The sequence below is a fragment of the Bufo bufo genome, chromosome 5, assembly GCF_905171765.1.
Source record: "Bufo bufo chromosome 5, aBufBuf1.1, whole genome shotgun sequence".
Lineage (NCBI taxonomy): Eukaryota > Metazoa > Chordata > Amphibia > Anura > Bufonidae > Bufo > Bufo bufo.
The window spans coordinates 486,659,583-486,685,193 of NC_053393.1; the positions used below are offsets into that span (position 1 = coordinate 486,659,583).

General features: G+C 46.5%; 1 protein-coding gene across 3 annotated transcripts in view; it reads left to right on the forward strand.

Moving 5' to 3' along the window:
* The window catches only part of ZMYND11 (zinc finger MYND-type containing 11), an 82,879-nt gene that overhangs the window by 47,596 nt on the left and 9,672 nt on the right, over positions 1-25,611 (forward strand). For all 3 annotated transcript variants that reach the window (XM_040434205.1, XM_040434203.1, XM_040434204.1), the window contains 6 exons: positions 1,062-1,154; positions 4,389-4,476; positions 10,235-10,290; positions 12,557-12,634; positions 14,215-14,333; positions 14,974-15,181. In XM_040434205.1, coding sequence (XP_040290139.1) covers positions 1,062-1,154; positions 4,389-4,476; positions 10,235-10,290; positions 12,557-12,634; positions 14,215-14,333; positions 14,974-15,181 — 642 coding nt within the window. The remainder of the gene's footprint in view (positions 1-1,061; positions 1,155-4,388; positions 4,477-10,234; positions 10,291-12,556; positions 12,635-14,214; positions 14,334-14,973; positions 15,182-25,611) is intronic.

Consider the following 25,611-nt stretch of genomic DNA (forward strand, 5'->3'; position numbering starts at 1 on the left):
TTGCCCTGTGTTCTGATAATGTTATACTCCTTCATGTTGGTTGAAATTCCAGTTCTGGTGCACATCGAAATGTCTAGTACTTTGCTACAGTTTATATTTCTGTTATATGGTACCCAGTGGATGTGAATTACCGGCCTCACACGTCTTACCAGCTATGTATGTTATTCTAGGCCTGCTGGTCCATTTTATGTCATGCTCGGCAATTTCTTACTGTTACCCATTATACGTAAAAGTAGTTTATAAAACATAAAAGGTGCTCTGGGCCAAGGCTCTTTAACTGTATGTCACTGCCATGAAGCACTATCAATATATCACCACCATGAGGTCCTAATCTTATGTCACCACCATTGAGCTCTATCCTTATGTCACCGCCATGAAGCCTTATCCTTATGTCACCACTATTTAGCTCTATCCTTATATCACTGCCATGAAGCACTATCATTATATCACCGCCATGAGGTCCTATCCTTATGTCACCACCATGAGGTCCTATCCTTAAGTCACCACCATTGAGCTCTATCCTTATGTCACCACCATTGAGCTCTATCCTTATATCACCGCCATGAAGTCCTATCCTTATATCACCGCCATTGAGTTCTAGGCTTATATCACCGCCATAAGGTCCTATGCTTTTGTCACCGCCTTTGAGCTCTATCCTTATATCACTGCCATTGAGCTCTAGGCTTATATCACCGCCATGAAGCCTTATTCTTATGTCACCGCCATGAAGCCTTATTCTTATGTCACCGCCATGAAGCCTTATTCTTATGTCACCGCCATGAAGCCTTATTCTTATGTCACCGCCATGAAGCCTTATTCTTATGTCACCGCCATGAAGCCTTATTCTTATGTCACCGCCATGAAGCCTTATTCTTATATCACCGCCATGAAGCCTTATTCTTATGTCACCGCCATGAAGCCTTATTCTTATGTCACCGCCATTGAGCTGTAAGCTTATATATACTGAAACTCTTATTGATAGTATGAAAATAACCAGGCTGTCGAAACCTCTTTGCACATATAAAAATCAGCTTTAAAATTGAAACAATTTACTTTTTCAGGCTATTGAACTCAACAAGAAGGGGAAGGACAGTAAACATCCCATGTACAGACGGTTGGTGCACACAGCCATCGATGTTTCCACTATTAATGAGGTATATATATATATTATCTCATATATTTGTAACTATGGACAAGGCAGTTGCAGTTCAGATCTGGCAGGCTCTTCCCGTAGCCTGTTCCAGCATAAATTCTGGCAGTTGGACGGACAAAAACCGGTGCATGCGGCAGTATTTGTCTATCCAACACCCGGCATTTTTGCCGGAAAGTGGTCGGATCACTGCCGGATCTTGTTGTAGTCGATGGGGATCCGGCAAAGCCAGATCTTGCAAAATCCAGCAGGCTGTTCCAGCTGAACTGTTGTTGCATATGTGAATGTACCCTTAAAGGGGTTGTCCGATTTTTTTTTTTTCCTATAGATTACTTATCCTCAGAATAGGTCATCAATATCAGATCAGCGGGGGTCCGACTACTCTCACCCCCGCCGATCAGCTGTTTGAAGAGAAAACAGCACTGTCTTCTCTGCAACTGCAGTGGTGAGCAGGTGTCATTAGCTGATCAGCTGGGGTCGGACCCCCGCCAATCTGATATTGATGACCTATCCTGAGGAAAGGACATCAATAGGAAAAAGCAGACAACCCCTTTAGCTTAATGAGTTCTCACACACACTCTTATTTCATCTTCCTCCTCAGACAAGACATTTGTGAGGTCAGTTAACCATATAATGCATATAATTCAAAGTAATCATATGGAGGCCACTTACTGTTATAGGAACTACTGGACATTTCATCTGTATGGTTATACACAGCAGCAGATTAGGGTCACTTCTACCCTTAGAAGTAGTGCTTTTATTTCCATTGATTTTAGTTGGAATCCGGTAGAAATAAGCCACTGTATGAAGTCGACATACACTGATGCACTGGAGCCGTACACATCTCTATGGGTGCCCTGTAATACTACTCTGAACTGACTGCCCTTCTTTCTGGAAATAGATGGTTTAATACAAGTATTCCAGTGACACAGTATCCCTTTCATACATATTACTAGTTATGCTTATCTTTCTGCACTTTACATTGCAGCCCTTTTTCTTAAAGGAACACTAAACCTAGAAATGAATGCTAGCTGTAAATAAGAAATATACAGTGGATATAAAAAGTCTACACACCCCAGTTAAAATGTCAGGTTTCTGTGCTGTAAAAAAAAAACGAGACAAAGATAAATTATTTCAGAACGTTTTCCACCTTTTTAATGTGACCTATAAACTGTTCAACTCAATTGAAAAACAAACTGAAATCATTTAGGTGGAGCGAAGAAAACAAAAAAACTAAAATAATGTGGTTGCATAAGTGTGCACACCCTCTTATAATTGGGGATGTAGCTGTGTTCAGAATTAAGCAATCACATTCAAAGTCCTGTTAAATAGGAGTCAGCATACACCTGCCATCATTTAAAGTGCCTCTGATTAACCCCAAATAAAGTTCAGCTGCTCTAGTTGGTCTTTCCTGAAATTTTCTTAGTCGCATCCCACAGCAAAAGCCATGGTCCACAGAGAGCTTCCAAAGCATCAGAGGGATCTCATTGTTAAAAGGTATAAGTCAGGAGAAGGGTACAAAAGAACTTCCAAGACATTAGATATTCCATGGAACACAGTGAGGACAGTCATCATCAAGTGGAGAAAATATGGCACAACAGTGACATTACCAAGAACTGGACGTCCCTCCAAAATTGATGAAAAGACGAGAAGAAAACTGGTCTGGGAGGCGACCAAGAGGCCTACAGCAACATTAAAGGAGCTGCAGGAATATCTGGCAAGTACTGGCTGTGTGGTACATGTGACAACAATCTCCCGTGTTATTCATATGTCTGGGCTATGGGGTAGAGTGGCAAGACGAAAGCCTTTTCTTACGAAGAAAAACATCCAAGCCAGGCTACATTTTGCAAAAACACATCTGAAGTCTCCCAAAAGCATGTGGGAAAAGTTGTTCTGGTCTGATGAAACCAAGGTTGAACTTTTTGGCCATAATTCCAAAAGATATGTTTGGCGCAAAAACAACACTGCACATCACCAAAAGATCACCATACCCACAGTGAAGCATGGTGGGGACAGCATCATGCCAAGGGGCTGTTCTTCAGCTGGAACTGGGTCCTTAGTTAAGCTAGAGGGAATTATGAACGGTTCCAAATACCAGTCAATGTTGGCACAAAACCTTCAGGCTTCTGCTAGAAAGCTGAACATGAAGAGGAACTCCATCTTTCAGCATGACAACGACCCAAAGCATACATCCAAGTCAACAAAGGAATGGCTTCACCAGAAGAAGATTAAAGTTTTGGAATGGCCCAGCCAGAGCCCAGACCTGAATCAGATTGAAAATCTGTGGGGTGATCTGAAGAGGGCTGTGCACAGGAGATGCCCTCGCAATCTGACAGATTTGGAGTGTTTTTGCAAAGAAGAGTGGGCAAATCTTGCCAAGTTAAAATGTGCCATGCTGATAGACTCATACCCAAAAAGACTGAGTGCTGTAATAAAATCAAAAGGTGCTTCAGCAAAGTCTTAGTTTAAGGGTGTGCACACTTATGCAACCATATTATTTTATTTTTATATTTTTTCTTCCCTCTACCTAAAAGGTTTCAGTTTGTTTTTCAATTGAGTGGTACAGTTTATAGGTCACATTAAAGGTGGAAAAAGTTCTGAAATGATTTATCTTTGTCTCATTTCTTTACATCACAGAAACCTGACATTTTAACAGGGGTGTGGAGACTTTTTAGATCCACTGTAGGTGCGCTCTCTGTCATTTTCTGCATGATCCTGACGCAAACAGTCTTGTAGAAATCCTGCAGAGAACAAAGGGTTTCATCTCCTGCTGATCTGCTCCATCAGTGGAGGAGGCAGGGGTTAGGAATCTTTTTGTCCTCTTACAGACAGGACACAGCAGAGCATCTCCTGCTCCTGACACTTGTCTTACTGCTTGTCTGACCTCTTGGGACACCGAGAGGATTTCTTTATATAATTCTCAGTTTTAAGTGTAATATGAGACACAGTAGGACTAAGGGAAAGAAGGGTATGAAGGGAGGAACTGCTGGGATGGTTTTTTTTTTTTTCACATTTACTGTTTAGTGTTCCTTTGATAACGCCCATACAGAACCCTTTACATATCTTCCAGTGTTGTGTTAGGTACCTGGCACTAATATCATACACACCTCTGCTTCCATTTCCCTTTAACTACTGCTCTGACGGATTCAATAGTTATTTTTATTTAATTGTTTTATACAGTACAAGCAAATGCCTTTAGTTTTTCCCCTGCAAATCTTTAACTTTTTTTGTTTTTCAGAAAGTAAATGAAGGAAAGTATAAGAGTTATGAAGAGTTCAAAGCCGACGCTCAGCTTCTTCTCCATAACACCATTCTTTTTTATGGAGGTGACACTTTTTAATTTCTTATCCTATCCAGACAGAATATGTACTTGAAAAAGGACACATTTAGAATATTATTGAAAGCAGTTTAGACCAGGGTTATATGGCCACCGACACCTCTGTACAGCATGTGATAGTGTCATTTATAGGTCCGATGCAGAGCAGCCGTGATGCAACCGAGTTGTAGTAGCACGCAATACGATGAGCAGACCAACTGAAGAAATATGGGGATCGGGGCCGGATTGGGATTAAAAATAAGCCGAGGCATCCCGTGCAAAACTTAGTTTAGATACACTAAAACGCCCAAAAATAGAGGGAGGTATGGCCTTACCAGACTATTTTATATATTACTTATCTGGCCAACTAGGGCTCATTCACACCTGGTTTACGACAGAGGACCTTCCCATATCAGAGGACTTAAAGTCCATCCTTAAATGTAAGGCTACTTTCACATTGGCGTTTTGGCTTTCCGTTTGTGAGAACCGTTCAGGGCTCTCAGCGGTCCAAAACGGATTAGTTTTGCCCTAATGCATTCTGAATGGAAAAGGATCCGCTCAGAATGCGTCAGTTTGGCTCCGTTCCATCTCCATCTCCGTTCCAAACGCTTGCAGCGTTTTGGTGTCCGTCTGACGAAACTGAGCCAAATGGATCCGTTCTGAAACCATGTAAGTCAATGGGGACGGATCCGTTTTCTATGACACAATCTGACACAATAGAAAACAGATCCGTCCTCCATTGACTTAGTGTTCAAGACGGATCCGTCTTGGCTATGTTAAAGATAATACAAACGGATCCGTTCTGAACAGATGCCGACGGTTGTATTATCTGAACGGATTCGTCTGTGCAGATACATGACGGATCCGCACCAAACGCAAGTGTGAAAGTACCCTAATAGCTTATGGGCAGTATTAGAAGGACCAGCTAAATTCCAAAAGCCAATGCTACCAGTACACAGACTGGCCCAGACGGTCTGGAAAGAAGCCAAAGCACTAGCCAAATTTACTGAGGTAGCCTCGGACATACCTTTTGTGGGATAATCAGATTATACCGACTATGCAGGAAGTAATGGGAGCGGACAAATGGAAATCGGCGGGAGCCAGGACTCCAGGTGACATATATGAGCAAGGTATCGTGATGACATTTGAAGCCTTGACTCAAAAATATGACTTGCCACGTACCCATTTTTTCTCCTATCTGCAACTTAGGGCTGCAGTTCAGAGCAAATTCCCACACAACAGCACCAGAGTGTCCAAGTACCCACTTATAGGAGTCGTCAAAACCCAGGGCCCCAAAGGATTAGTATCGGCAGTTTACTCACATTTAGTGCAGAACCTCTACCAGTAATTGACAAACAGTAGAGAAGGATACCCACACTTACAAATGAAACTATAACGGATTTATTAGAGTCACATCTACAAGCATCTCCCGCAATAAATAACAAAATAACTCAACTCTATATTATTCATCAGTCATATCTAACACCAACTAGGATGTACAGGATGGGCAGAACTGCATGTCCGAGGTGTGGGGAACTAGAAGCAGACTTCTGGAGCTGCCACCCGACAGCCACATTCTGGCGGGAGGTGACGGATCTTTTTTCCTCACTACTGCCGGTCCAGGTGCCGTGCACTCCTGAGGTCTGCCTGTTGGGTCTATTGAGTGATGATAATTGGGATCACTATATGACAATATTCCTAAGGGAATCTCTGTTTATGGCACGTAAGTGTATAGCACTGAGGTGGTACAGTCCTAATACACTGACTCTGACCATGGGGAAATTACAAATAAATCAGATTCTACCCTACATGGTATTAGTTTATAAACACCGCAATAAGCCACAAAAATGTGACAAAATGTGGGGCAGCACAAACGATGTATTCAACCTCGAGATTGCGACAGGCAATCGCAACAGCTCGTGGGGATACAGCTCAACAGGTGTAACGGGAACCCTGTATGCATCGAATCACTATATATTTCAAGTGTTATTAAAAAGTAGATGGCGTTGCAATGGCCGGTCAGAATAGTAAGGACAGTAACTGAATTATTGTTGTTCGTTTTTGTTTTCTCAAGAAACTCGGACCATAAAGGTCTTGTATCTGTCATGTATATTCTGTACGTGATAACATATGTGCATACTGATGTGGTACTGTTAACTTTCTCAATAAAGACTGTTTAAAAATATATAAAAAAAAAAATCAGCCGAGGCACACAAACGCCACTGGCCCACGTACAATATCACCCAAAAACAATAGTGGACCGAATGTGCACTGTGGCGGATTTTGCTTTGATCAGTGTCACAATCCTTATGACTCCCTTAAGGCGCAACATTTTTTTAGGATCACATCCAACAGCCATAGCTTTCGTCGGCAGCTATATGAGGGCTTGCTTTTGCTTTGATCATTAGTGTCATATGCTGCAATATGTATCTACTGCATTGTATCTTGCTAGTCAGCCTACAGCTTGCAGGGTCTAATGGGTGTGATTAGTTCTCAGACAGTAACAGAACCAAGCTCAAAGGTGTTGTCCACATCAAACATTGGAGGCATGTTGCTAGGATATGGTGTGGGTCCAGAGGAGAGAACAGAGTGATCAAAGTCTACAAAAGCACACTGTTCATGCGCTGCCGCCCTCCATTTATATCTATTGAAAATAACCACGCATTCACCTATTTTTGGAAGAGCGGACCACCCAAGCGCTGCCTGAGCGCCCTTCACCTTTATGGAACTGCCAGAAATAGCTGAGCCAGAGATTGGCTGTTTTTAGCACTCCAATAGAAATGAATGAAGGGCATCTGCGCATGCGCAATGCGCTCTTGTTCACTTTGGGAGTTCTGTTCTCTAAGGTGGGACCTGCACCTTTCTGACATAGATAGCATATCCGAAACAATATGCCACCAATTGGTTAAGGTGGGGCAATCCCTTTAACACATAGATATGGTAATAAAATAAATATTTTTGTCTAGATATAGTAGTAGAACCAATCTAAGCAGGTTTTCTAAGGGTACTTTCACACTAGCGGCAGGGGACTACGGCGGGTGAACAGCCTGTCGGATCCGTCCTGCCGCTAGTTCACTTGTGCTCCCGGACTGCCGCTCCGTCCCCATTGACTATAATGGGGGCGGAGTTCGGGCGGCAGCGCACGCCGAGAGTACTTTTAGTCCGGCTGCCTCTCGGCGTGTGCTGCCGTGCCGGAACTCCGCCCCCATTATAGGCATTGGGGTCGGAGCAGCAGTCCGGGAGCACAAGTGAACTAGCGGCAGGACGTATCCGACAGGCTGTTCACCCGCCGTAGTCCCCGGCCGCTAGTGTGAAACTAGCCTGAGATGTAAAATATGTGGTCTGATTTGTCCATGTAATAGTAATGTCCATATGAGTGGAGCAGAACGTTGCAGCCACTTGATGTGTCATCCTTATGGATGTCTCCTCATCATTGTTGGAGAAGCAGGAAGAATGAGGGACCTGTGAGACCAACAGTAGGTGAACGGGGTACAGACAGCCCAGCATGGGAGACTATTGTGCCAAAGTCAATAGTGTTGTTCTAGTTCTCCAAGTTTACTGAAGAACACGTTCATTGACATTAGCCCTGATTTATTTATAATGCCTGCACTCCAGAATCCTGCTTCAAAAAGTCGCAAAATAGGACTTTTGCAGCTTTTTGCACTCGCTTGCTCAAAATTGTTGCAACTTTCTGCATTTTACACCACTCACTCCAGTTTTAAAGTGTGGGTGGAAAAGTGGATGTGGTTAGCTATGGTGATGAGTTTCACTCCACATTTATCACCTAGACTTTTTTTAATTTTTTTATTATTCACACAATAAGTCTCAATCAAACTTCAGTAGGAAAACTCGAGGAGCTTTTCTAGACAAAAAGTTTTAGTAAATGCAGAAAAAAGACCAAAAGCGGCCCACATGCCAAAACGTCACCAGTAGTACACCAATAAGTATTGTGGCTAAATTGGGGGGGGCCGCTACAAAATATCCTAGCACAAGCTCCTAAGCTGAGAACAAGACTTAAATAGAGCTCAAAAAGTACATGTAAAAGGTATGGTATTTTATTAGTCACAAAATATTAGACAAATGTCACATTAAAAGGAAAGGTGGCAGTGAGAAACACACCATCCTGGCAGTACCCAGACGAAGTAGAGTAGTATACTTCAAAGTCTTATATAGAAAATTTGTACGGATATGTCCCATATATAGTGCAGCAATAACAAGTGTCAAGTACCCATGGTGGCAGTCAGCACCAGTTAAATGAGAAATAGAATTAATGTAGTACCAGGTAGCGAAATCGCATACATTCCCTTACATGGAAAAACTAGGAACTGCTGCATGGAACTCACCCAAAGAAACTGTGCACAAACCAGGATGGGGGATACCCCGACACGCGTTTTGGCGTGCCTTCGTCTAGGGGTAACGCCATCACTGTGAAACCTGATGTTTTAAACCCCTTCCCCACCAATAGGATACATCACCGATAAGTCACAATGTAGGCGGCAGCATGATGCGCGAGTGCCCGCGTCAGACCATCCCCCCCAATCCGGCGTCGCATCACAACGTCCACAATCACAGTTCACGTGATGCGGCGGAATCGACGTGTAGACGCACAGATGGGAGGTGCCGAACGCAGGACTGCGCATCGCGTGCACACACTCAGGTGAGGGAAAGAGAACCTCCGAAGGGATTGAGCTCCCTCTACTGGTGGTACACAGTGTGTCCAGTAGTTCTCTCCATAACCGCTGCAAGTGTTTGTCGGAAAAGGTCCATAAGCACATTATTATAACATAAAAACGCCTCTGCCAAATACCCTAATTGGATTATAACATACATGATGAATAAGAGAGGAATATTGCTAATACATTATATATTAATAAATAACTTATATTTCATATGTGATGTGCAAGATAATTCATAAAAAGAGAAAATCCATCAATAGTTAAAAAATTATTCATAAATAAATAGATAATATCCAATATGAATATCAAAAAGTGAGGACATAAACATAATTCCTAAAGAGCCTATAATTCAAGGTGCAAAAATGCAGCAAGCAAGTTGATCATCATACATTCAAATGAATGAGGCGAACGTGCAAGTGAAGTAACGTGTTATATTAAGGGGTGAAAAATTAAAAAAGTTTTAGGTTTAAGGATAAGACAAATTTATCAAGCAACTTGGGACATTTGATAAATGTGACATAAAGTACACCAACGCAGACTCGCGCAAAACTGACTTCAAATATTCCCCTCACAATAAATTCGCCCCATTGTCTTTATCCTGAAATGAGATCGCTCAGTGGGCGTCAAGCAGATGTACATAGGAATTAGACTTGATCAGGAGTAGGAAGGCAGGACTTGCCAGTAAAGTTTCCTTTCATTTTAGACGAGACGCTTTTGGGTACATTGGAGATATTCATACATTAGCTAGGGTTAACAGCTACTGCATTGTTAATGCTGTAGGCAAGATGACCCCAAACTGTGATGTGCCCGATAGCCTCACATTCTGCCAGTGCCACTGGAGCGAACCACCATGGCTGCAGGCCATGCTAGGCTAGAAGCAAAGCATTACAGTCACCCTTGTCTCTGTGAGTCGTGGCCCCATGAATTTGTGTGCAAATACTCTGCTTTCCACTTTGCAGTATGATTTTTCATCTTCATGGTGAAAAAGCCCCGTACTCGTTGGACGCAGTTCTCTAGCTACACTATATAAGGCTGCAGACATGATTTGGGGATAAGGCATCGGTTAACGTGTCTGTGTTGTCTTTATTACAGATGACAGTGAGCAGGCCGATGTGGCAAAGGTTCTGTACAAAGACACTTGTCATGAGGTAAGCTGAGCCGTGACTTGGTTATTCAGGATACAGTCCAAGGAGATGTTAGAATACCATTTTTATTTGTACACTGATTATGGGAGTATATATCATGTCATATGTAGGGATGAGCGAACCTTTAAGTTTTGAAGTTCGGGTATATGGTGAATTGCGTTATGGATTCCATTACCACAGACCATAACGCAATTTAATGACGGAATGCATAATGGAATGCCTTTAGAGACATTCCGTCATAATAGAAGTCTATGGCCAGCATAACGGAGAGGAGGGAACTCCTGCATAATGAAAACCGGATGGATCCATTATGCTGGCCATAGACTTCTATTATGATGTAATGTCTCTAAAGGCATTCCGTCATTGAATTGCATTATGGTCTGTGGTAATGGAATCCATAACGCAATTCACCATATACTCTAACTTCAAAAACTGAAGTTCGCTCATCCCTAGTCATTGTCACGTTCGGGGGTGAGGGAATAAGACCTGGAAACTAGGGAAAGGAGAAGGACACCTCCTAGTAAAACCCTAATCAAAGTCCTGACTGACTTCCAGTATGAACAGACCCCCAGAGGTAGGTGAGTTCATACACAGGAATACCTAATGTCCTAACTCACCCTATAGGACCCTGGTACTAATGACAGAAATGAGACAACCTGTTCCTCCAAAAGGAAGGACGAACAGGAGTCTCCCTCAGGCCTTAATACAAATGACAGGGAAATGCAACACACAAAATAACCCAAACAAAATACAGAAGGTAAAGAAAACACTTAGAGGACCTTTCACCACTCCTGACATGTCTGTTTTATTAGCTTCATGCATTCGCCACGTACTAACAATTCTGGAGCATCTATTCTTATGTCTGTATGTTGTGCCATTCCTCTGTTATTTCTACTAGAAGTTATGAATGAATTGCTAGTAGTCTGCAGTAAAGGTACAGAGGGGAGGTAACAAGTTGGGGGCGTGTACCTGCACAGTCTGAAAATGGCAGCACTGATTGGACAGAATGAGACTGTGCAGGGACACACCTCCAACTTGTTACCTCCCCTCTGTACCCTTACTGCAGACTGCTAGCAATTCATTCATAACTTCTAGTAGAAATAATAAAGGAATGGTACAACATACAGACATAAGAATAGATGCTCCAGAATTGTTATTACATGGGGAATGCATGTAGCTTTTAAAACAGACATGTCAGGAGTGGCGAAAGGTCCTCTTAAACTTCAAGTGGCTATGGCAGCACCAGAAACTCAGGTGAGATCCACACACCAGCTATCCACAACTCAAACTGAAGCTATAACCGCATAGCGTAGTGGGAGAAACAACAATAAGTAGAGAAGGTTAAATGACCCTTATAGCCGCACCTGGGGATAGGTGACCAGAAACAACACAGAAAACATGTCAGATCAAACCACTTGTTGCCAGTCTCACCGATCTTCTGCCACCTGTCGCGGGAAGGTCCGTGACAGTCATATTCCACCACCTCTTTGGCTTCCTGTGTGATTATATGCTGCAGTAAGTTGCCTGGAAGTAAGAAGTTCCCTCTCCAGACCTATTGACATATATTTCTTAAGAAGCAACCATTGCAGTGATAGTCATTGGAATAACAACCTGATAACTGGCCCGATTCTCAGCTGGTGGAATGTGGAGAAGTCACCCACAGCAGTCAGTCACGGTACAAAGAGGCCTGAAATAATCTGATTGTTTACTTTGTGAAGCTCCAGCATATTTCCTATCCGCTGGTCTCCAAAACTCTACACCACTGTGTCCTTAAAGGGGTTGTCTCACTTCAGTAAGTTACTTTTATCATGTAGAGAGTTAATACAAGGCACTTACTAATGTATTGTGATTGTCCATATTGCTTCCTTTGCTGGCTGGATTCATTTTTCCATCACATTATACACTGCTCGTTTCCATGGGTACAGACCACCCTGCAATCCATCAGTGGTGGTCGTGCTTACACACTATAGGAAAAAGCGTCAGCCTTCTCTGGTGTCCGGGACCAAGGGAGCGCACGTAGGCTAGTGTGTTTTCCTATATTGTGCAAGCACGACCACCACTGATGGATCGCAGGGTGGTCTGTAACCATGGAAACGAGCAGTGTATAATGTGATGGAAAAATGAATCCAGCCAGCAAAGGAGACAATATGAACAATCACAATTAGTAAGTGCCTTGTATTAACTTTCTCTACATGATAAATGCCACTTACTAAAGTGAGAAAACCCCTTCATGTATTTTTGTGTATGTGACTTTATTCTCTTCTTTCAGTTGGATGAGCTGCACTTGTGCAAAAATTGCTTCTATTTGTCGAATGCTCGGCCTGACAATTGGTTCTGCTATCCATGTGTACGTATGCAAAGTGACTTTCTGTTTGACTGAAGGAAATGTTTATTTTATTTTTGTTGTCTCAAAATATATGGTATATGGTACACACACTCGAAGGGGTATATTCAGAAGGGCTGGAAAATTTCTGGAAATTCCACAGTTTTTCTTTTCTTTTTAAAACTGTGTGTTCATTGTAAAACTCCACTTACTTTCATCGTCCTGTGCAGATCAACAGATCAACCACATATGAAAACTGCTTTAAAGAGGACCTTTCCCCACTCCTGACCTGCCTGTTTTAATAGAGTCATGCATTCCCCTTGTAATAATAAATCTGGAGCATCTATTCTTATGACTCTATGATGTACCATTCCTTTATTATTACTACTAGAAGTTATGAATATATTGCTAGCAGTCTGCAGTAAGGGTACAGAGGGGTGGTAACCAGAGGGGGGGGGGGGGTGTCCCTCCACAGTCTGACTATAATAGAAGGTCAAGAAGGCGGCACTCACCCATGCAGTTCTATAAAAATAATCCGGGGTGCAAATATAATTTCAGCAGACTGCACAGACTGACTCTATCCAATCAGGGCTGCCATTGTCAGATTGTGCAGGTACACCCCCCCCCCCCCCCCCCCCCCAATTAGTTACCTCCCCTCTGTACCCTTACTGCAGACTGCTAGCAATTAATTCATAACTTCTAGTAGAAATAATACAGGAATGGTACAACGTAGAGCCATAAGAATAGATGCTCCAGAATTGTTATTACATGGGGAATGCATGGAGCTATTAAAACAGGCAGGTCAGGAGTGGCGACAGGTCCTCTTTAACCTTAGCAAAATGCTGGGACACTTTCTTTAATTGACCCAGCCATTTTGCAAAAAGATTTGTGACAAACAGCTCCAGCGCATGCCGAACGATTCCCCATATTCATGAGCTCCTGGCTCTCCCTGCCCACTTGCTGCTGATTCATATGGAAAAAGAAACTGTCAATCAGAGGCAGGTGGGTGGGGAGAGCCAGGAGCTCATGAATATCAGGACTCATTGGCATGCGCTGGAGCTGTTGGAACCTAGCAGCAGAAAACTGCTGACAGATTCCCTTTAAACTGGTAGTCCGGTAGTTTTACACTCTACATATCAATAATATTGATTACCTATCCTCTGGTCATCAATTTGGTGGAGGTTTGAGACCCAGCACCCCCCGACAATCGGCTGTTTTCAGCAGCTGCCCACGCCAGAAGTGAAACAGCGGATGGAGGCAGCAGAAAGCCCCTCCACTGCGCAGTGGCCAGGCCAACATATAGTGATCAGCCCCTTTCATTTGAATGAGAGCTGAACTGAGCACGCCCACTACAGCTCAGGCAGCTGATCGGAGGGAGAGCCAACGGTCAGAGCCCCACCAGAGGATAGGTCATCAGTATCTAAAGAGTGGAAAACCCTTTCAAGGAGTTTCTCTGCAATATGAGCTAAAAATGTTATTGTGTAACTTTGTTTTTCTTTTTTTTTTTATGCATTGTCTTTATAAAAAGCTAATGGCATTATTGCTGAGAGCAGATCTGATTATAAACTGCATTTTTTTTTCCTATTTATTTTTTCGTTTTACAGATCCCTAATCACGAATTGGTGTGGGCCAAGATGAAGGGCTTTGGCTTCTGGCCTGCTAAAATCATGCAGAAAGAAGACAATCAAGTCGATGTGCGTTTCTTTGGCCATCATCACCAAAGGTACCAGTTTAATTAGGGAGGGGCCAATTTGTATTGGAATTGGGCTACGACCCCACAGTGTTGCTGGCCACATGGGGCAAAGCCAATAGCTGCACAATTTTGCAATACATTTTTTGGCTTTGGGTGCCGTGGGTGGGTGTGGTATAACAATACAAAAATAGTTACTTAGGCAGTGGACCTTCCGCAAGCTCTGTGTAAACCAAGTGAATTTAAGAAATTAGACAAAACATTTCTCTTTCTTTCGCCACTTCTAAGCCACCATTATTTTTCACAACTACTGTATTTTTCGCCCTATAAGACAGAGGGGGACAATAAGAAATACATATTTGTCATTAGACTTCAGATTAGGCCAACAATCAGACCCCCAATGTTAATAAGACCCCAATAAGGCCTCAGATCATCACCCCATGCCATTTATCAGCCAATAAAACAGAGCAAATAAAAAAAAAACACTTACCTTGTGAGACCCCTAGTGACTTTACTGCTTTTTTTCAGGTGGATGCGGGCATATTTTTTTTAAATGAAGTGATTTTAGAAATTTGCTAGTTACACCATGAAATGAAATTGTGTGAAAGTACACTGACTCTCTTTAAAGTATACTAACTCAGTGATACTTTGTAAAACTGCTATCATAACACAGGGCCTGGATCCCTTCTGAGAATATTCAGGAAATTACTGTAAATGTGCATCAGCTCCATGTAAAGCGAAGCATGGGCTGGAAAAAAGCCTGTGATGAGTTGCAGCTGCACCAACGCTTCGTTCGTGAAGGGCGATTCTGGAAATCCAAAGGAGAAGATAAGGGGGAGGAAGAAGCAGAATCAAGTATCTCCTCTACTAGTAATGAACAGGCAAGTGGGCTGCAAAAAGTACATTTATGGTACAGTAGTTTAAAGAGGTTATCTGGCCTAGGAGACGACAACTCCAATGGTCCTAACCTCACAGAGGCCACGCCCAGGAAAGCTGGGCAGCAGTGTCGGCTCAGTGGGACCACAGACACGTCAGTGTAAATGTTTTATGTGGCAAAGGTTAGGACCATTGGTTGGGGTTCAAGGTCTTAGAACTAATGTGGTGCATTGACTGTTTTGTACACTGTGCTTGTAGCTAACTGAAGATGAGCATTGTGAGGATCGCTGTCTGTCAACTGCTGTTGGCCAGTCAGCATTGTTGAGCTCTTCACAAGACTACCCCCCCCCCCCACACACCAAATATGCCGCTTAGTTTGATCCAGGAACTGTTTCTAACTTCAGAAGGGGCTTTAAAGAAGACCTTTCACTAGAAAGAAAATCTAAACTAAGTATACAGACATGGAGAGCAGCGCCCAGGGATCCCCCTGCACTTACTGTTATCCCCGGGCGCCGCTCCATTCTCCCGATATAGCCTCTGGTATCTTCATATGTTCGGCTCCACCCAGGGGAACCTGACGGCGTCTCTTTCTCCCAGGCTGTAGCGCTGGCCAATCGCAGCGCTCAGCTCATAGCCTGAGAGAAAAAAAAACCTCTCAGGCTATGAGCTGAGCGCTGCGATTGGCCAGCGCTACAGCATAGGAGAAAGAGACGCCGTCAGGTTCCCCCGGGTGGAGCCGAACATATGAAGATACCGGAGGCTATACCGGGAGAGCGGAGCGGCGCCCAGGGATAACAGTAAGTGCAGGGGGATCCCTGGGCGCTGCTCTCCATGTCTGTATACTTAGTTTAGATTTTCTATTCTAGTAAAAGGTCTTCTTTAATACCCGAATGGCTTCTTTTTTTTTTCTTTGTCATCATCTACACTGGCCTGAATAACAGCTCTGGAGAGACATTACATTGACTTAGTTACAAAGTGCAAATATAGAAATATATTGGGATCAAATGAGATTTCTCGTACTTTTTTCCATTGGGGCACACAGACCATGGGTATAGCTTAGAGATATTAGTAGGAGGGACACTATGCAAATGAAAGAGCTCCTCCTCCTCGGGCTATACCCCCCGACTCCACCAGGAGGAACTCAGTCTTTGCTTAGTGTCTGGTGAAGGAGGTTGACACTTTCATTCGTCTCCCTTTTGTTATTTTTCCAGCTGGGGACGCAGGTCGGCATTGCGCCTTCCTGGTCCCCCATGGAGTGCCCGCCGCCGTTTGTTGGACGTTGCCAGGTTGCCTCCATTATCCCCCCAAGAAGGCAAGTGGATCCGGGCTCGACCTGTCAGCTCCGGCATCCCACCAGCTCCTGGGTCACCTGCTGCCACCCTCCTCCAGAGCACTGCACTCCTGAGAAGGAGTCAGATGTCTGAAGAGGTGCATCCCTGCTGGTCCTGGAGTCGAGGGAGAAGATCTGCAGGAGCAGATAAGTATGAAGCTGCACCTCTGTGTGTGTCCCCCTCCCTACCTCTCTGCTCTGAGACCTATGGGCCTCCTGGGTGAATGGGGATCTAGGTGGCATTGTTGTTCTGTCTGGAGCGCAAGGGTCATGGAGGCACTTAACTGGGCAGGCGTCTCTGGATGTCCCTGCTCCTTCTCTGGCGGCATATCATGTCTCTGAGCACTTCCCCCTCCGGTCTCCGCTTCTCTGGGCTTGCCATCCCCCTTGCTGGGGACGCCCCTACTTTTAGTTTTTTCCACGCTGAGCGGCGCCGGGGGCCATTTTATTTCCCTTCTTTACACAGTGAGCTCTTTTCCCGCTCCTATGATGCGATCGGGGGGCGGAGCCTAATCGCGGCCGGGGGCGGAGCCTAATCAGAACTCCGGCTCCTTCCTGCTGCTGCTGAGAAGCTCTCACACTGAACGGCTGATGCTCTTGCCTGAGCGGTAGGAATTTTTCTCTCTGTACTGATTCCAGTCACTTTTGTGAAGAGACCATCATGCCTAAGACTAAGTCCGGTAAGACCTCTTCTCAGACCCCAATGGGGTCCTGTTGGAGTGTCTGCTCCCACTTTCGGTCACTGGTGCCTGTGCCTCCTGCCCTGCCTCTGAACAGAATCACCTTTCTCCCCCTTCTCTTGCCCAGTCCAGCCCCCCCCCCCCCCCCCCCGGTCACTGCGGAGCCTGCGGCCCCCGCTTGGCCATCTGCCATGTCCAGCGCGGCCGCTGATTTGGCCCTGTTCGCCAAGGCAGCCATGTCTTTCATAGAACGTATGTCCGTTTCCAATCCTGCGGCGCCAACCACTCCGTCCCCTCACAGTGGTTCCTGCAGAGGATGCCTTACTACTAAGAGGCAGCGTGAGCGACAGCATCCCTCCTCGGATGACTCCCCTTCTCCCCCTCAGCTAGAAGCTTGCTCAGACTCCTCCTCCCCCCCCCCCCCCCCCACCTTAGGGAGCGCAGGTCTGAAGGGGAATTGTCCGGCTCGGACGAGGTCACGGAGCGGGACCTTCCGCCAAAGCTCTCCACCATGGTGGCTGATCTAGTAGCGGCTGTCCGTGACACCTTTAATCTCCAAGGGGATTCTCCTCCTTCCACTAGGAGGGAGTTCGCCCTTTTTCCTCCCAAAAAACCGGAGGCTGCTGTCTTTCCGGTCCATGAGGAATTTTCCGCTGTCATAGCCAGGGCATGGACCCGTCCTAATCAGAAGTTTTCCGCCACAAAACGCATGGATACTCTCTATCCTTTCCCAGCGGACAGCGTGGAGAAGTGGTCTTCTCCCCCTAGAGTGGACCCCCCGGTAGCCAGGTTGGCCAAAAACACGGCCCTCCCTGTCCTGGACGGCTCCTCTCTGCAGGATGCTGTGGACAGGCGCCTAGATTCTCTGGCAAAATCCATATTCTCACTGGCGGGCACGTCCCTGCGACCTGCCTTTGCCTCGGCATGGGTGGCCAGAGCTCTCTCAATGTGGCTGCAGCGCCATCACCAGGACCTGGCGGACCAAGGTGCGTCGGTAGACACGCTGGATTTGGTTCTCCAGATGTCTCAGGCCTCCAAATTCCTCTGTGAGGCTTCCATGGACATTGGTCCCCTTTTTGCCCGCGTTTCGGCCCTCTCGGTCATTCAACGCAGGGAGGTCTGGTTGAAGGTATGGGATGCTGACGCTTCCTCCAAGCGTTCCCTTGCGTACCTCCCCTTTGAGGGTTCCAGACTTTTTGGGGCTCAACGGGATGAGTTCATCTCTGCCGCTACTGGGGGCAAAAGCACTCGCCTTCCCCAGGCTAGGGCTAAGCACCCTTTCGGGCGAGGACTTCCGGTTCTCGGTACCAGTCCTTTCACCGCTTCTCTGCGAACAAGTCGTCGCCTGCTTCCTCTGCAGGGGGGTCACAGGACTCCCGCAAGCAGCCCTCTTTCAAACCCCAGCCTACCTGGCGCCCGAGGACACAGTCGACCCGCCCTGCCGCTCCCAAGCAATCTTCTGCATGAAGTGGCGCCCCCACCCCTCGTGGTGGGGGGCCGCCTGCTTTCTTATCAGCAGGTTTGGACTCATGTTCAGGACGCATGGGCTCTAGAGATTGTAACGTCTGGTTACAAGATAGAGTTCGCTTCCAGACCACCGGAACGTTTTTTTCTCCCTCCGCTCCGTTATTGTTTCTTTTCTTCTAGGGGAGTTCCTCGTGTCCGTGGACATCCATGACGCTTATCTGCATGTTCCGATCGCAGAATCTCACCAACGATTCCTGCGCTTCGCCATTAGGGCTCGTCACTATCAGTTTGTCGCCCTTCCTTTCGGGTTGGCAACTGCCCCTCGGGTCTTTACCAAGATCCTGGCACCGATCATGGCGCTTCTTCGTACCAGGGGCATTCCTTTGCTGCCCTATCTGGACGATATCCTGATAAAAGCCCCCTCGCTTCCGCAGGCCGAGGACAGCGTCCGGATCACTGTTCAGACTCTGGAACAGTTCAGCTGGATAATCAATTTTCCAAAGTCCTCTCTGCTCCCATCCCAGAAGCTCCCCTTCCTGGGAATGGTTTTTGGACACCTTGTCCGCCAGAGTGTTCCTGCCACCCTCCAAGTCCTCCCAGATCCAGGGGGCAGTGTCGAATCTACTGCGATCCCAGTTCCTCTCCATACGGGAATGCATGCAGGTCTTATGGTGGCCTCTTTCGAAGCCGTTCCATATGCCCAGTTTCACACTCGCTTGTTACAACAGGAGATCCTTTCCCTCTGGGACAAAAACCTCTCGGGGTCTAGACGATCGCATCCGCTTGTCTCAGCGGGTTCGGGCAGCTCTCCGTTGGTGGCTATCCCCATTGAACCTGAGGTCGGGGAGATCCTTTCTCCCTTTCTCCTGGACGGTCGTCACCACCGATGCCGGCCTCCTGGGTTGGGGCGGCGTTCTCCAGTCTCGCACGGTTCAAGGGATTTGGTCGGCGGCAGAGTCTCGCCTTCCAATCAACATTCTGGAACTGAGGGTGATTTTCCGCTCTCTCTCTCTCTCTCTCTCTCTCTCTCTCTCCCATTGGACCTCTCTCCTTGCGGGCCTCCCAGTGAGGATTCAATCGGACAATGCCACGGCCATGGCCTACATCAACCATCAGGGTGGGACCCGCAGCCGGATGGTGATGCAGGAGGTGACGAGAATTCTGACGTGGGCGGAGACGCACGTTCCAGTGTTGTCAGCAGTTTACATTCCAGGAGTGGACAACTAGACAGCGGACTTTCTAAGCCGCAACAAGGTGGATCCAGGCGAGTGGTCTCTGCATCCAGAAGTGTTCGAAGAAATCTGCCACAGATGGGGCCGTCCGGATGTGGACTTGGTGGCGTCCAGGTTCAACAACAAGCTTCCAGTGTTCCTGGCTCGCGCCCGAGATTCGAAGGCGTACGGATGGACGTGCAGGTGTCTCCGTGGCAGGACTTCAGCCTCCCCTATTTTTTCCTCTCCTACCAAAGGTTCTACGCAAGATCGAGGCGGAAGGGATGCCGACCGTTCTCATTGCCCCAGGGTGGCCTCGCCGCGCGTGGTTTTCGGACGTGGCTCGGATGCTGGCGGACGCCCCATGGCCTCTACCCGACAGACAGGACCTACTGTCTCAGGGCCCGCTCTTCCACCAGAATTTACGGTCTCTTCGTTTAACGGCGTGGCTGTTGAAACCGCCATCCTGAAGAAGAGGGGGTTCTCGGATTCAGTGATTAGGACCACGATCAGAGCGAGGAAGTCTTCTTCCTCCCGGATTTACTATCGTACCTGGAAGGCCTTCCTGTCCTTTTGTGAGAGTTCGGGGTTCCCTCCCCTTCGCTTTTCCATCCCGATGGTACTGTCTTTTCTTCAGTCTGGGCTTGAGCAGGGACTGTCGCTTAGTTCCCTGTAAGGTCAGGTTTCGGCGCTGGCCGTCTTTTTTTCAGAGGTCCCTTGCTCTTATGGGTCCTGTGAAGACCTTTCTTCAGGGGGTGGCACATTCGGTTTCCCCGTATGTTCCCCCTTTGTCTCCTTGGGATCTCAATTTGGTCCTGCGCGCTCTGCAGTCGGCCCCCTTCGAGCCTTTGAGGGAGGTCTCTCTGACTGTTCTCACCTGGAAAGTGGTCTTCCTTGTGGCCATAACTTCTAATACAGCTACATAGCGTAGTGATTAAAGTTCTGAGCTATTATGCAGAAGCTGTGAGTTCAAATCCCATCACAAGCTTTTAAATCAGACTGGTGTCGGAGCTGGCCGCTTTTTCCTGTCAGGAGCCTTTTCTGGTTTTCCACAAGGATAAGGTTGTGCTCCGTCCGGTCCCCTCCTTTTTGCCCAAGGTGGTCTCTCCCTTCCACCTTAATGAGGATCTTGTCCTGCCTTCCTTTTGCCCTTCTCCAGCTAACCCCAAGGAACTGCATTCCCTGGATGTCGTACGGGCCCTGAAGGTGTATCTCTGCTACTGCTTCCGTCCGCCGTTCATGACGCTCTGGATCTGCTCGGCTATTTCCGCGGCTTATCGCGCTTGTGGTAGAGTTCCCCCGGCTAGGATTACCGCTCACTCCACTAGGGCGGTGGGGGGCTTCCTGGGCAAGACGCAATCGTGCCTCTGCGTCTCAGCTGTGTAAGGCGGCCACCTGGTCGTCCTTACATACCTTTACAAAGTTTATCAGTTGCATCACTGGCTTCGGCTGATGCGGTCTTTGGCCGCAGGGTTTTGCAGGCTGTGGTTCCTGTTTGACCATTGGACGTTCCTCCTGGCGGTGCTGAGATTTTTTCCCACCCCATGGACTGCTTTAGGATGTCCCATGGTCTGTGTCCCCCAATGGAAAAAAGTACGAGAAAAGGAGATTTTTGTGAAACTCACCTGTAAAATCTTTTTCTCGTCTTTTCCATTGGGGGACACAGCTCCCACCCATTCTGCCTGTTGCAGGAGGGGTCTTCAGTTCAGTTTCTGTTTATGGTTGGACCTTATGGCTTGGTCCGATGGTTTCCATAATTTTTTCTTGCTCCTTCTCCTACTGCTTGTGCAACGCCTGAGTTCCTCCTGGTGGAGTCGGGGGGGTATAGCCCGAGGAGGAGGAGCTCTTTCATTTGCATAGTGTCCCTCCTACTAATATCTCTAAGCTATACCCATGGTCTGTGTCCCCCAATGGAAAAGACGAGAAAAAGATTTTACAGGTGAGTTTCACAAAAATCTCCTTTTTGTACTTGACGGCACATAGAATGTGTTTTAGGGGGATTTTGTAGTTTATGAATTGGTATTGGCACAGATAAAATTATTACAGGAGGGCAAAGCATATTGCAAATCATGTTTGTGTCAGTCAGAGCACCTTGCAGCGCTGGGGTCCTAGGTTCGAAACTGCGAGCACCTTGCAGCGCCGGGGTCCTAGGTTCGAAACTGCATGGAGTTTGTATGTTCTCCCAGTGTTTGTGTGGATTTCCTCCGGTTTCCTCACACTCCAGACGTACGTATCGCTAGGATATACTCCCATTGTCTGATAGGTGCGGGTCCCACCTCTAGGACCCACACCAACAATGAGAATGGAGCAGGGAAATGAACGGAGGGCGCACTGCACATGCGCAGCCGCCCTCCATTCATTTCTATGGGGCCATCGAAAATAGCTGAGCGCTGGCTCGGCTATTTCCGTCTGCCCCATAGAAATGAACGGGAGCAGAGGCCGCGCATGCGCTCCTATTCACTTCTATGGGAGCAGTTCTTGGTGGTGGACAGACCCCGGAAAATCCGGGGTTCTCCAGCCAAAGCTCTCTATGCTCCGTTCTCGTTGTATGTGCGGGCCCCAGAGGCGGGACCCACCTACAGATAACACAATGATGGCTATCTGAGTACAGAAAATGTAGTAGTGTTACCTGCAGTCCTTTGTGAAATCACAGATAACACTAGTGCTGGTAATGTGGTAGTGTTACCTGCAGTCCTATGTAAAATCACAGATAACACTAGTGCTGATCATATGCTAGTGTTACCTGCAGTCCTATGTAAAACCACACATAACACTAGTGCTGATCATATGCTAGTGTTACCCGCAGTCCTATGTAAAACCACAGATAACACTAGTGTAGATCATGTGCTAGTGTTACCTGTGTCTTAATTGTGCCTCTCCCACAGGACTCCATGCTGGTGCTGCTGCCTCCTCTTCCTTCTTCTTGCCCCACACAGAACGTCCTGATGCAGCTGCGTCAAGACATAGGAACACTGTGGGCATGGTGATGGTGACACACAGGGAGAGACAGACACATATGTGCCCCCTTTACAGTGGTAATACCCTCTTTGTGTCCCTTCACAGTAGTAATGCACATTGTGCCTCCTTCACAGTACTAATGCCCACTCTGTGCCCCCATAATAGCTATGCCCTCTTTGTGCCCCCTTCACATTAGTAATTCCCCTTCACAGTAGTAATGCCCATTGTGCCCTCTTCATAGTAATAATGCCCATTGTGCCCCCTTCATAGTAATAATGCCTTATGTACCCCCTTCATATTTGTAATGCCCACTGTGCCCCTTCACAGTAGTAAAGCCATCTGTGCCCCCTTTATAGTTGTAATGCCCTCTGTGCGCTTTTATAGTAGTAATGCCCTCTTTGCCCCCTTTATAGTAGCAATGTCTTCTCTGCCCCCTTTAAAGTAGCAATGCCCTCTGCCCCCTTTACAGTAGCAATGCCCACTGTGCCCCCTTCACAGTAGTAAAGCCCTCTGTGCCTCCTTTATAGTAGTAATGCCCTCTGTGCCCCCTTTATAGTAGTAATGCCCTCTGTGCCCCTTTGTAGTAGTAATGAATGCCCTCTGTGCCCCCTTTGTAGTAGGAATACCCTCTCCTCTGTGCCCACAATAAATACATAGTAAAACATAGAACAATACGTTGTATTTTCCTTTCTTTGCATTATCCACCGTGTGGAATCAGTGAACAACAGTAATCATAGAGATACCAGCACACAGTTTTATCACGTATCTGTACATTACGTGTACACTTGCTAAAACAAGTATTTTAGACATAGAATTACCAATATCTTAACCTTCCCAACATCCCTCCCCCCCTCGCCCTGCCCTAACCCCCCCAACCCTAACAACTGGTCCTGATCATCACGAGCCTATATAACCACATGGGTATGAGATAGCCATTCACTCCACATTTTATCAAACTTCTGAGGGCACCCTCTCTTCACATACACCCCTTTTTCAAATATCAGCATGTCATGCACCTTCCATTCAAACTCGCTCAGTGTAGGCGGACTTCCCTGGATCCACCTCATAGCAATCAGTTTCCTGGCCACATATAGCAATCTCCCCACAGCTACCTTAACCAGTTCAGTCCCTCCAATCTCAGACACATACCCCAGAATACACACCTTAGGATCTTTTTGAATTCCCAATGTCAGTTTGCTATTAATCATATTCCTAACCTCCTCCCAATAATTACCAACTACCGGACAAGACCACAGCATATGCAACAAGTCCGCACCATCTTCCATACACTTTGGACACTTGTCATCACTTCTCACTCCTATCTTTTTCAGGAACACCGGTGTTTTGTACACTCTATGTATGATAAATAGTTGGGACAATTTGCCCTGTTCACTCAAGGACACCTTGGGGACTCCTTCCAATATATCTTCCCACTTATCCTTAGACTGTGCCCCCTTTATAGTAGTATTGCCCTCTGTGCCCCCTTTATAGTAGTAATGCCCTCTGCCCCCTTTACAGTAGCAATGCCCACTGTGCCCCCTTCACAGTAGTAAAGCCCTCTGTGCCTCCTTTATAGTAGTAATGCCCTCTGTGCCTCCTTTATAGTAGTAATGCCCTCTGTGCCTCCTTTATAGTAGCAGTGCCCTCTGTGCGCTTTTCTAGTAGTAATGCCCACTATGCCCCCTTCACAGTAGTAAAGCCCTTTGTGCCCTCTTTATAGTAGCAATGCCCTGTGTGCCCACCTTATGGTAGTAATGCTTACTGTGCCCCTTTGTAGTAGTAATGCCCTTTGTGCCCCATTTATAGTAGTAATGCCCTCTGTGCCCTCTTTATAGTAGTAATGTCCTCTGTGCCCCTTTTATAGTAGCAATGCCCTCTGTGCACTTTTATAGTAGTAATGCCCTCTGTGCCCTCTTTATAGTAGTAATGCCCTCTGTGCCCCCTTTATAGTAGTAATGCCCTCTGTGTCCCTTTGTAGTAGTAATGAATGCCCTCTGTGCCCCCTTTGTAGTAGGAATACCCTCTCCTCTGTGCCCACTTAGTAGGAATGTCCTCTGTGTTAAAAAAAAGGAAAAAAAAACACAAAAAAAAACACAGTACCTACTCACCTTGTCCCGTTCCTGAAGCTCACAGTCCTTCTCTTCGCTCTGCAGCCCTGTGTTGGAGGAGCTTAGGCAGATTTCCGGGCTGCAGGCTCCTCCCACACAGGTCGGCAGCGCGATCTGTGCCTGCAGGCTGAATGGAAGAAGTCTCCCTGCTTCACCATTCTCTGCGCCACAGGCCTGAAGGAGGGGAGGAGCTCGGGGAGCTGAGAGGTGAGTGACAGGACCGTAGCTCCCAGCGCTCATGGGGGGGGGTAGCTTAAATGGAACAATGGCGGCATCCACTAGCAGTGTTTAACTGCTGTGTGGATGCCGCCCCCTCAAAAATACTGAAAACTGGCCCCATGGCAGAAACGGCCCTGGGTGTTAGAATACGGCGACACAAGGCACATTTTCATTCAACGTTCTTTATTGTTTGAAAAGTAATAAAGCATAAGAAAACATTGTGATGGTACTGACCCACACTGTTAGGCCTCATGCACACGACCGGGGGGGGCTATATGAACAGAAAATTTAAAAAGGTATGACTCGAGGAAGATGGGAAGGAAAAAAAGTAAAAGGAAAAAAAAATGAAAATGGTTAATTAACATTAATATTTACTAATAAAGGCTCTGTTCACACACCCATTGAAATTCCCATTTTTTTTGTTCCATCAATGGAGCCCTGGAACCCAATGACCTATAATGA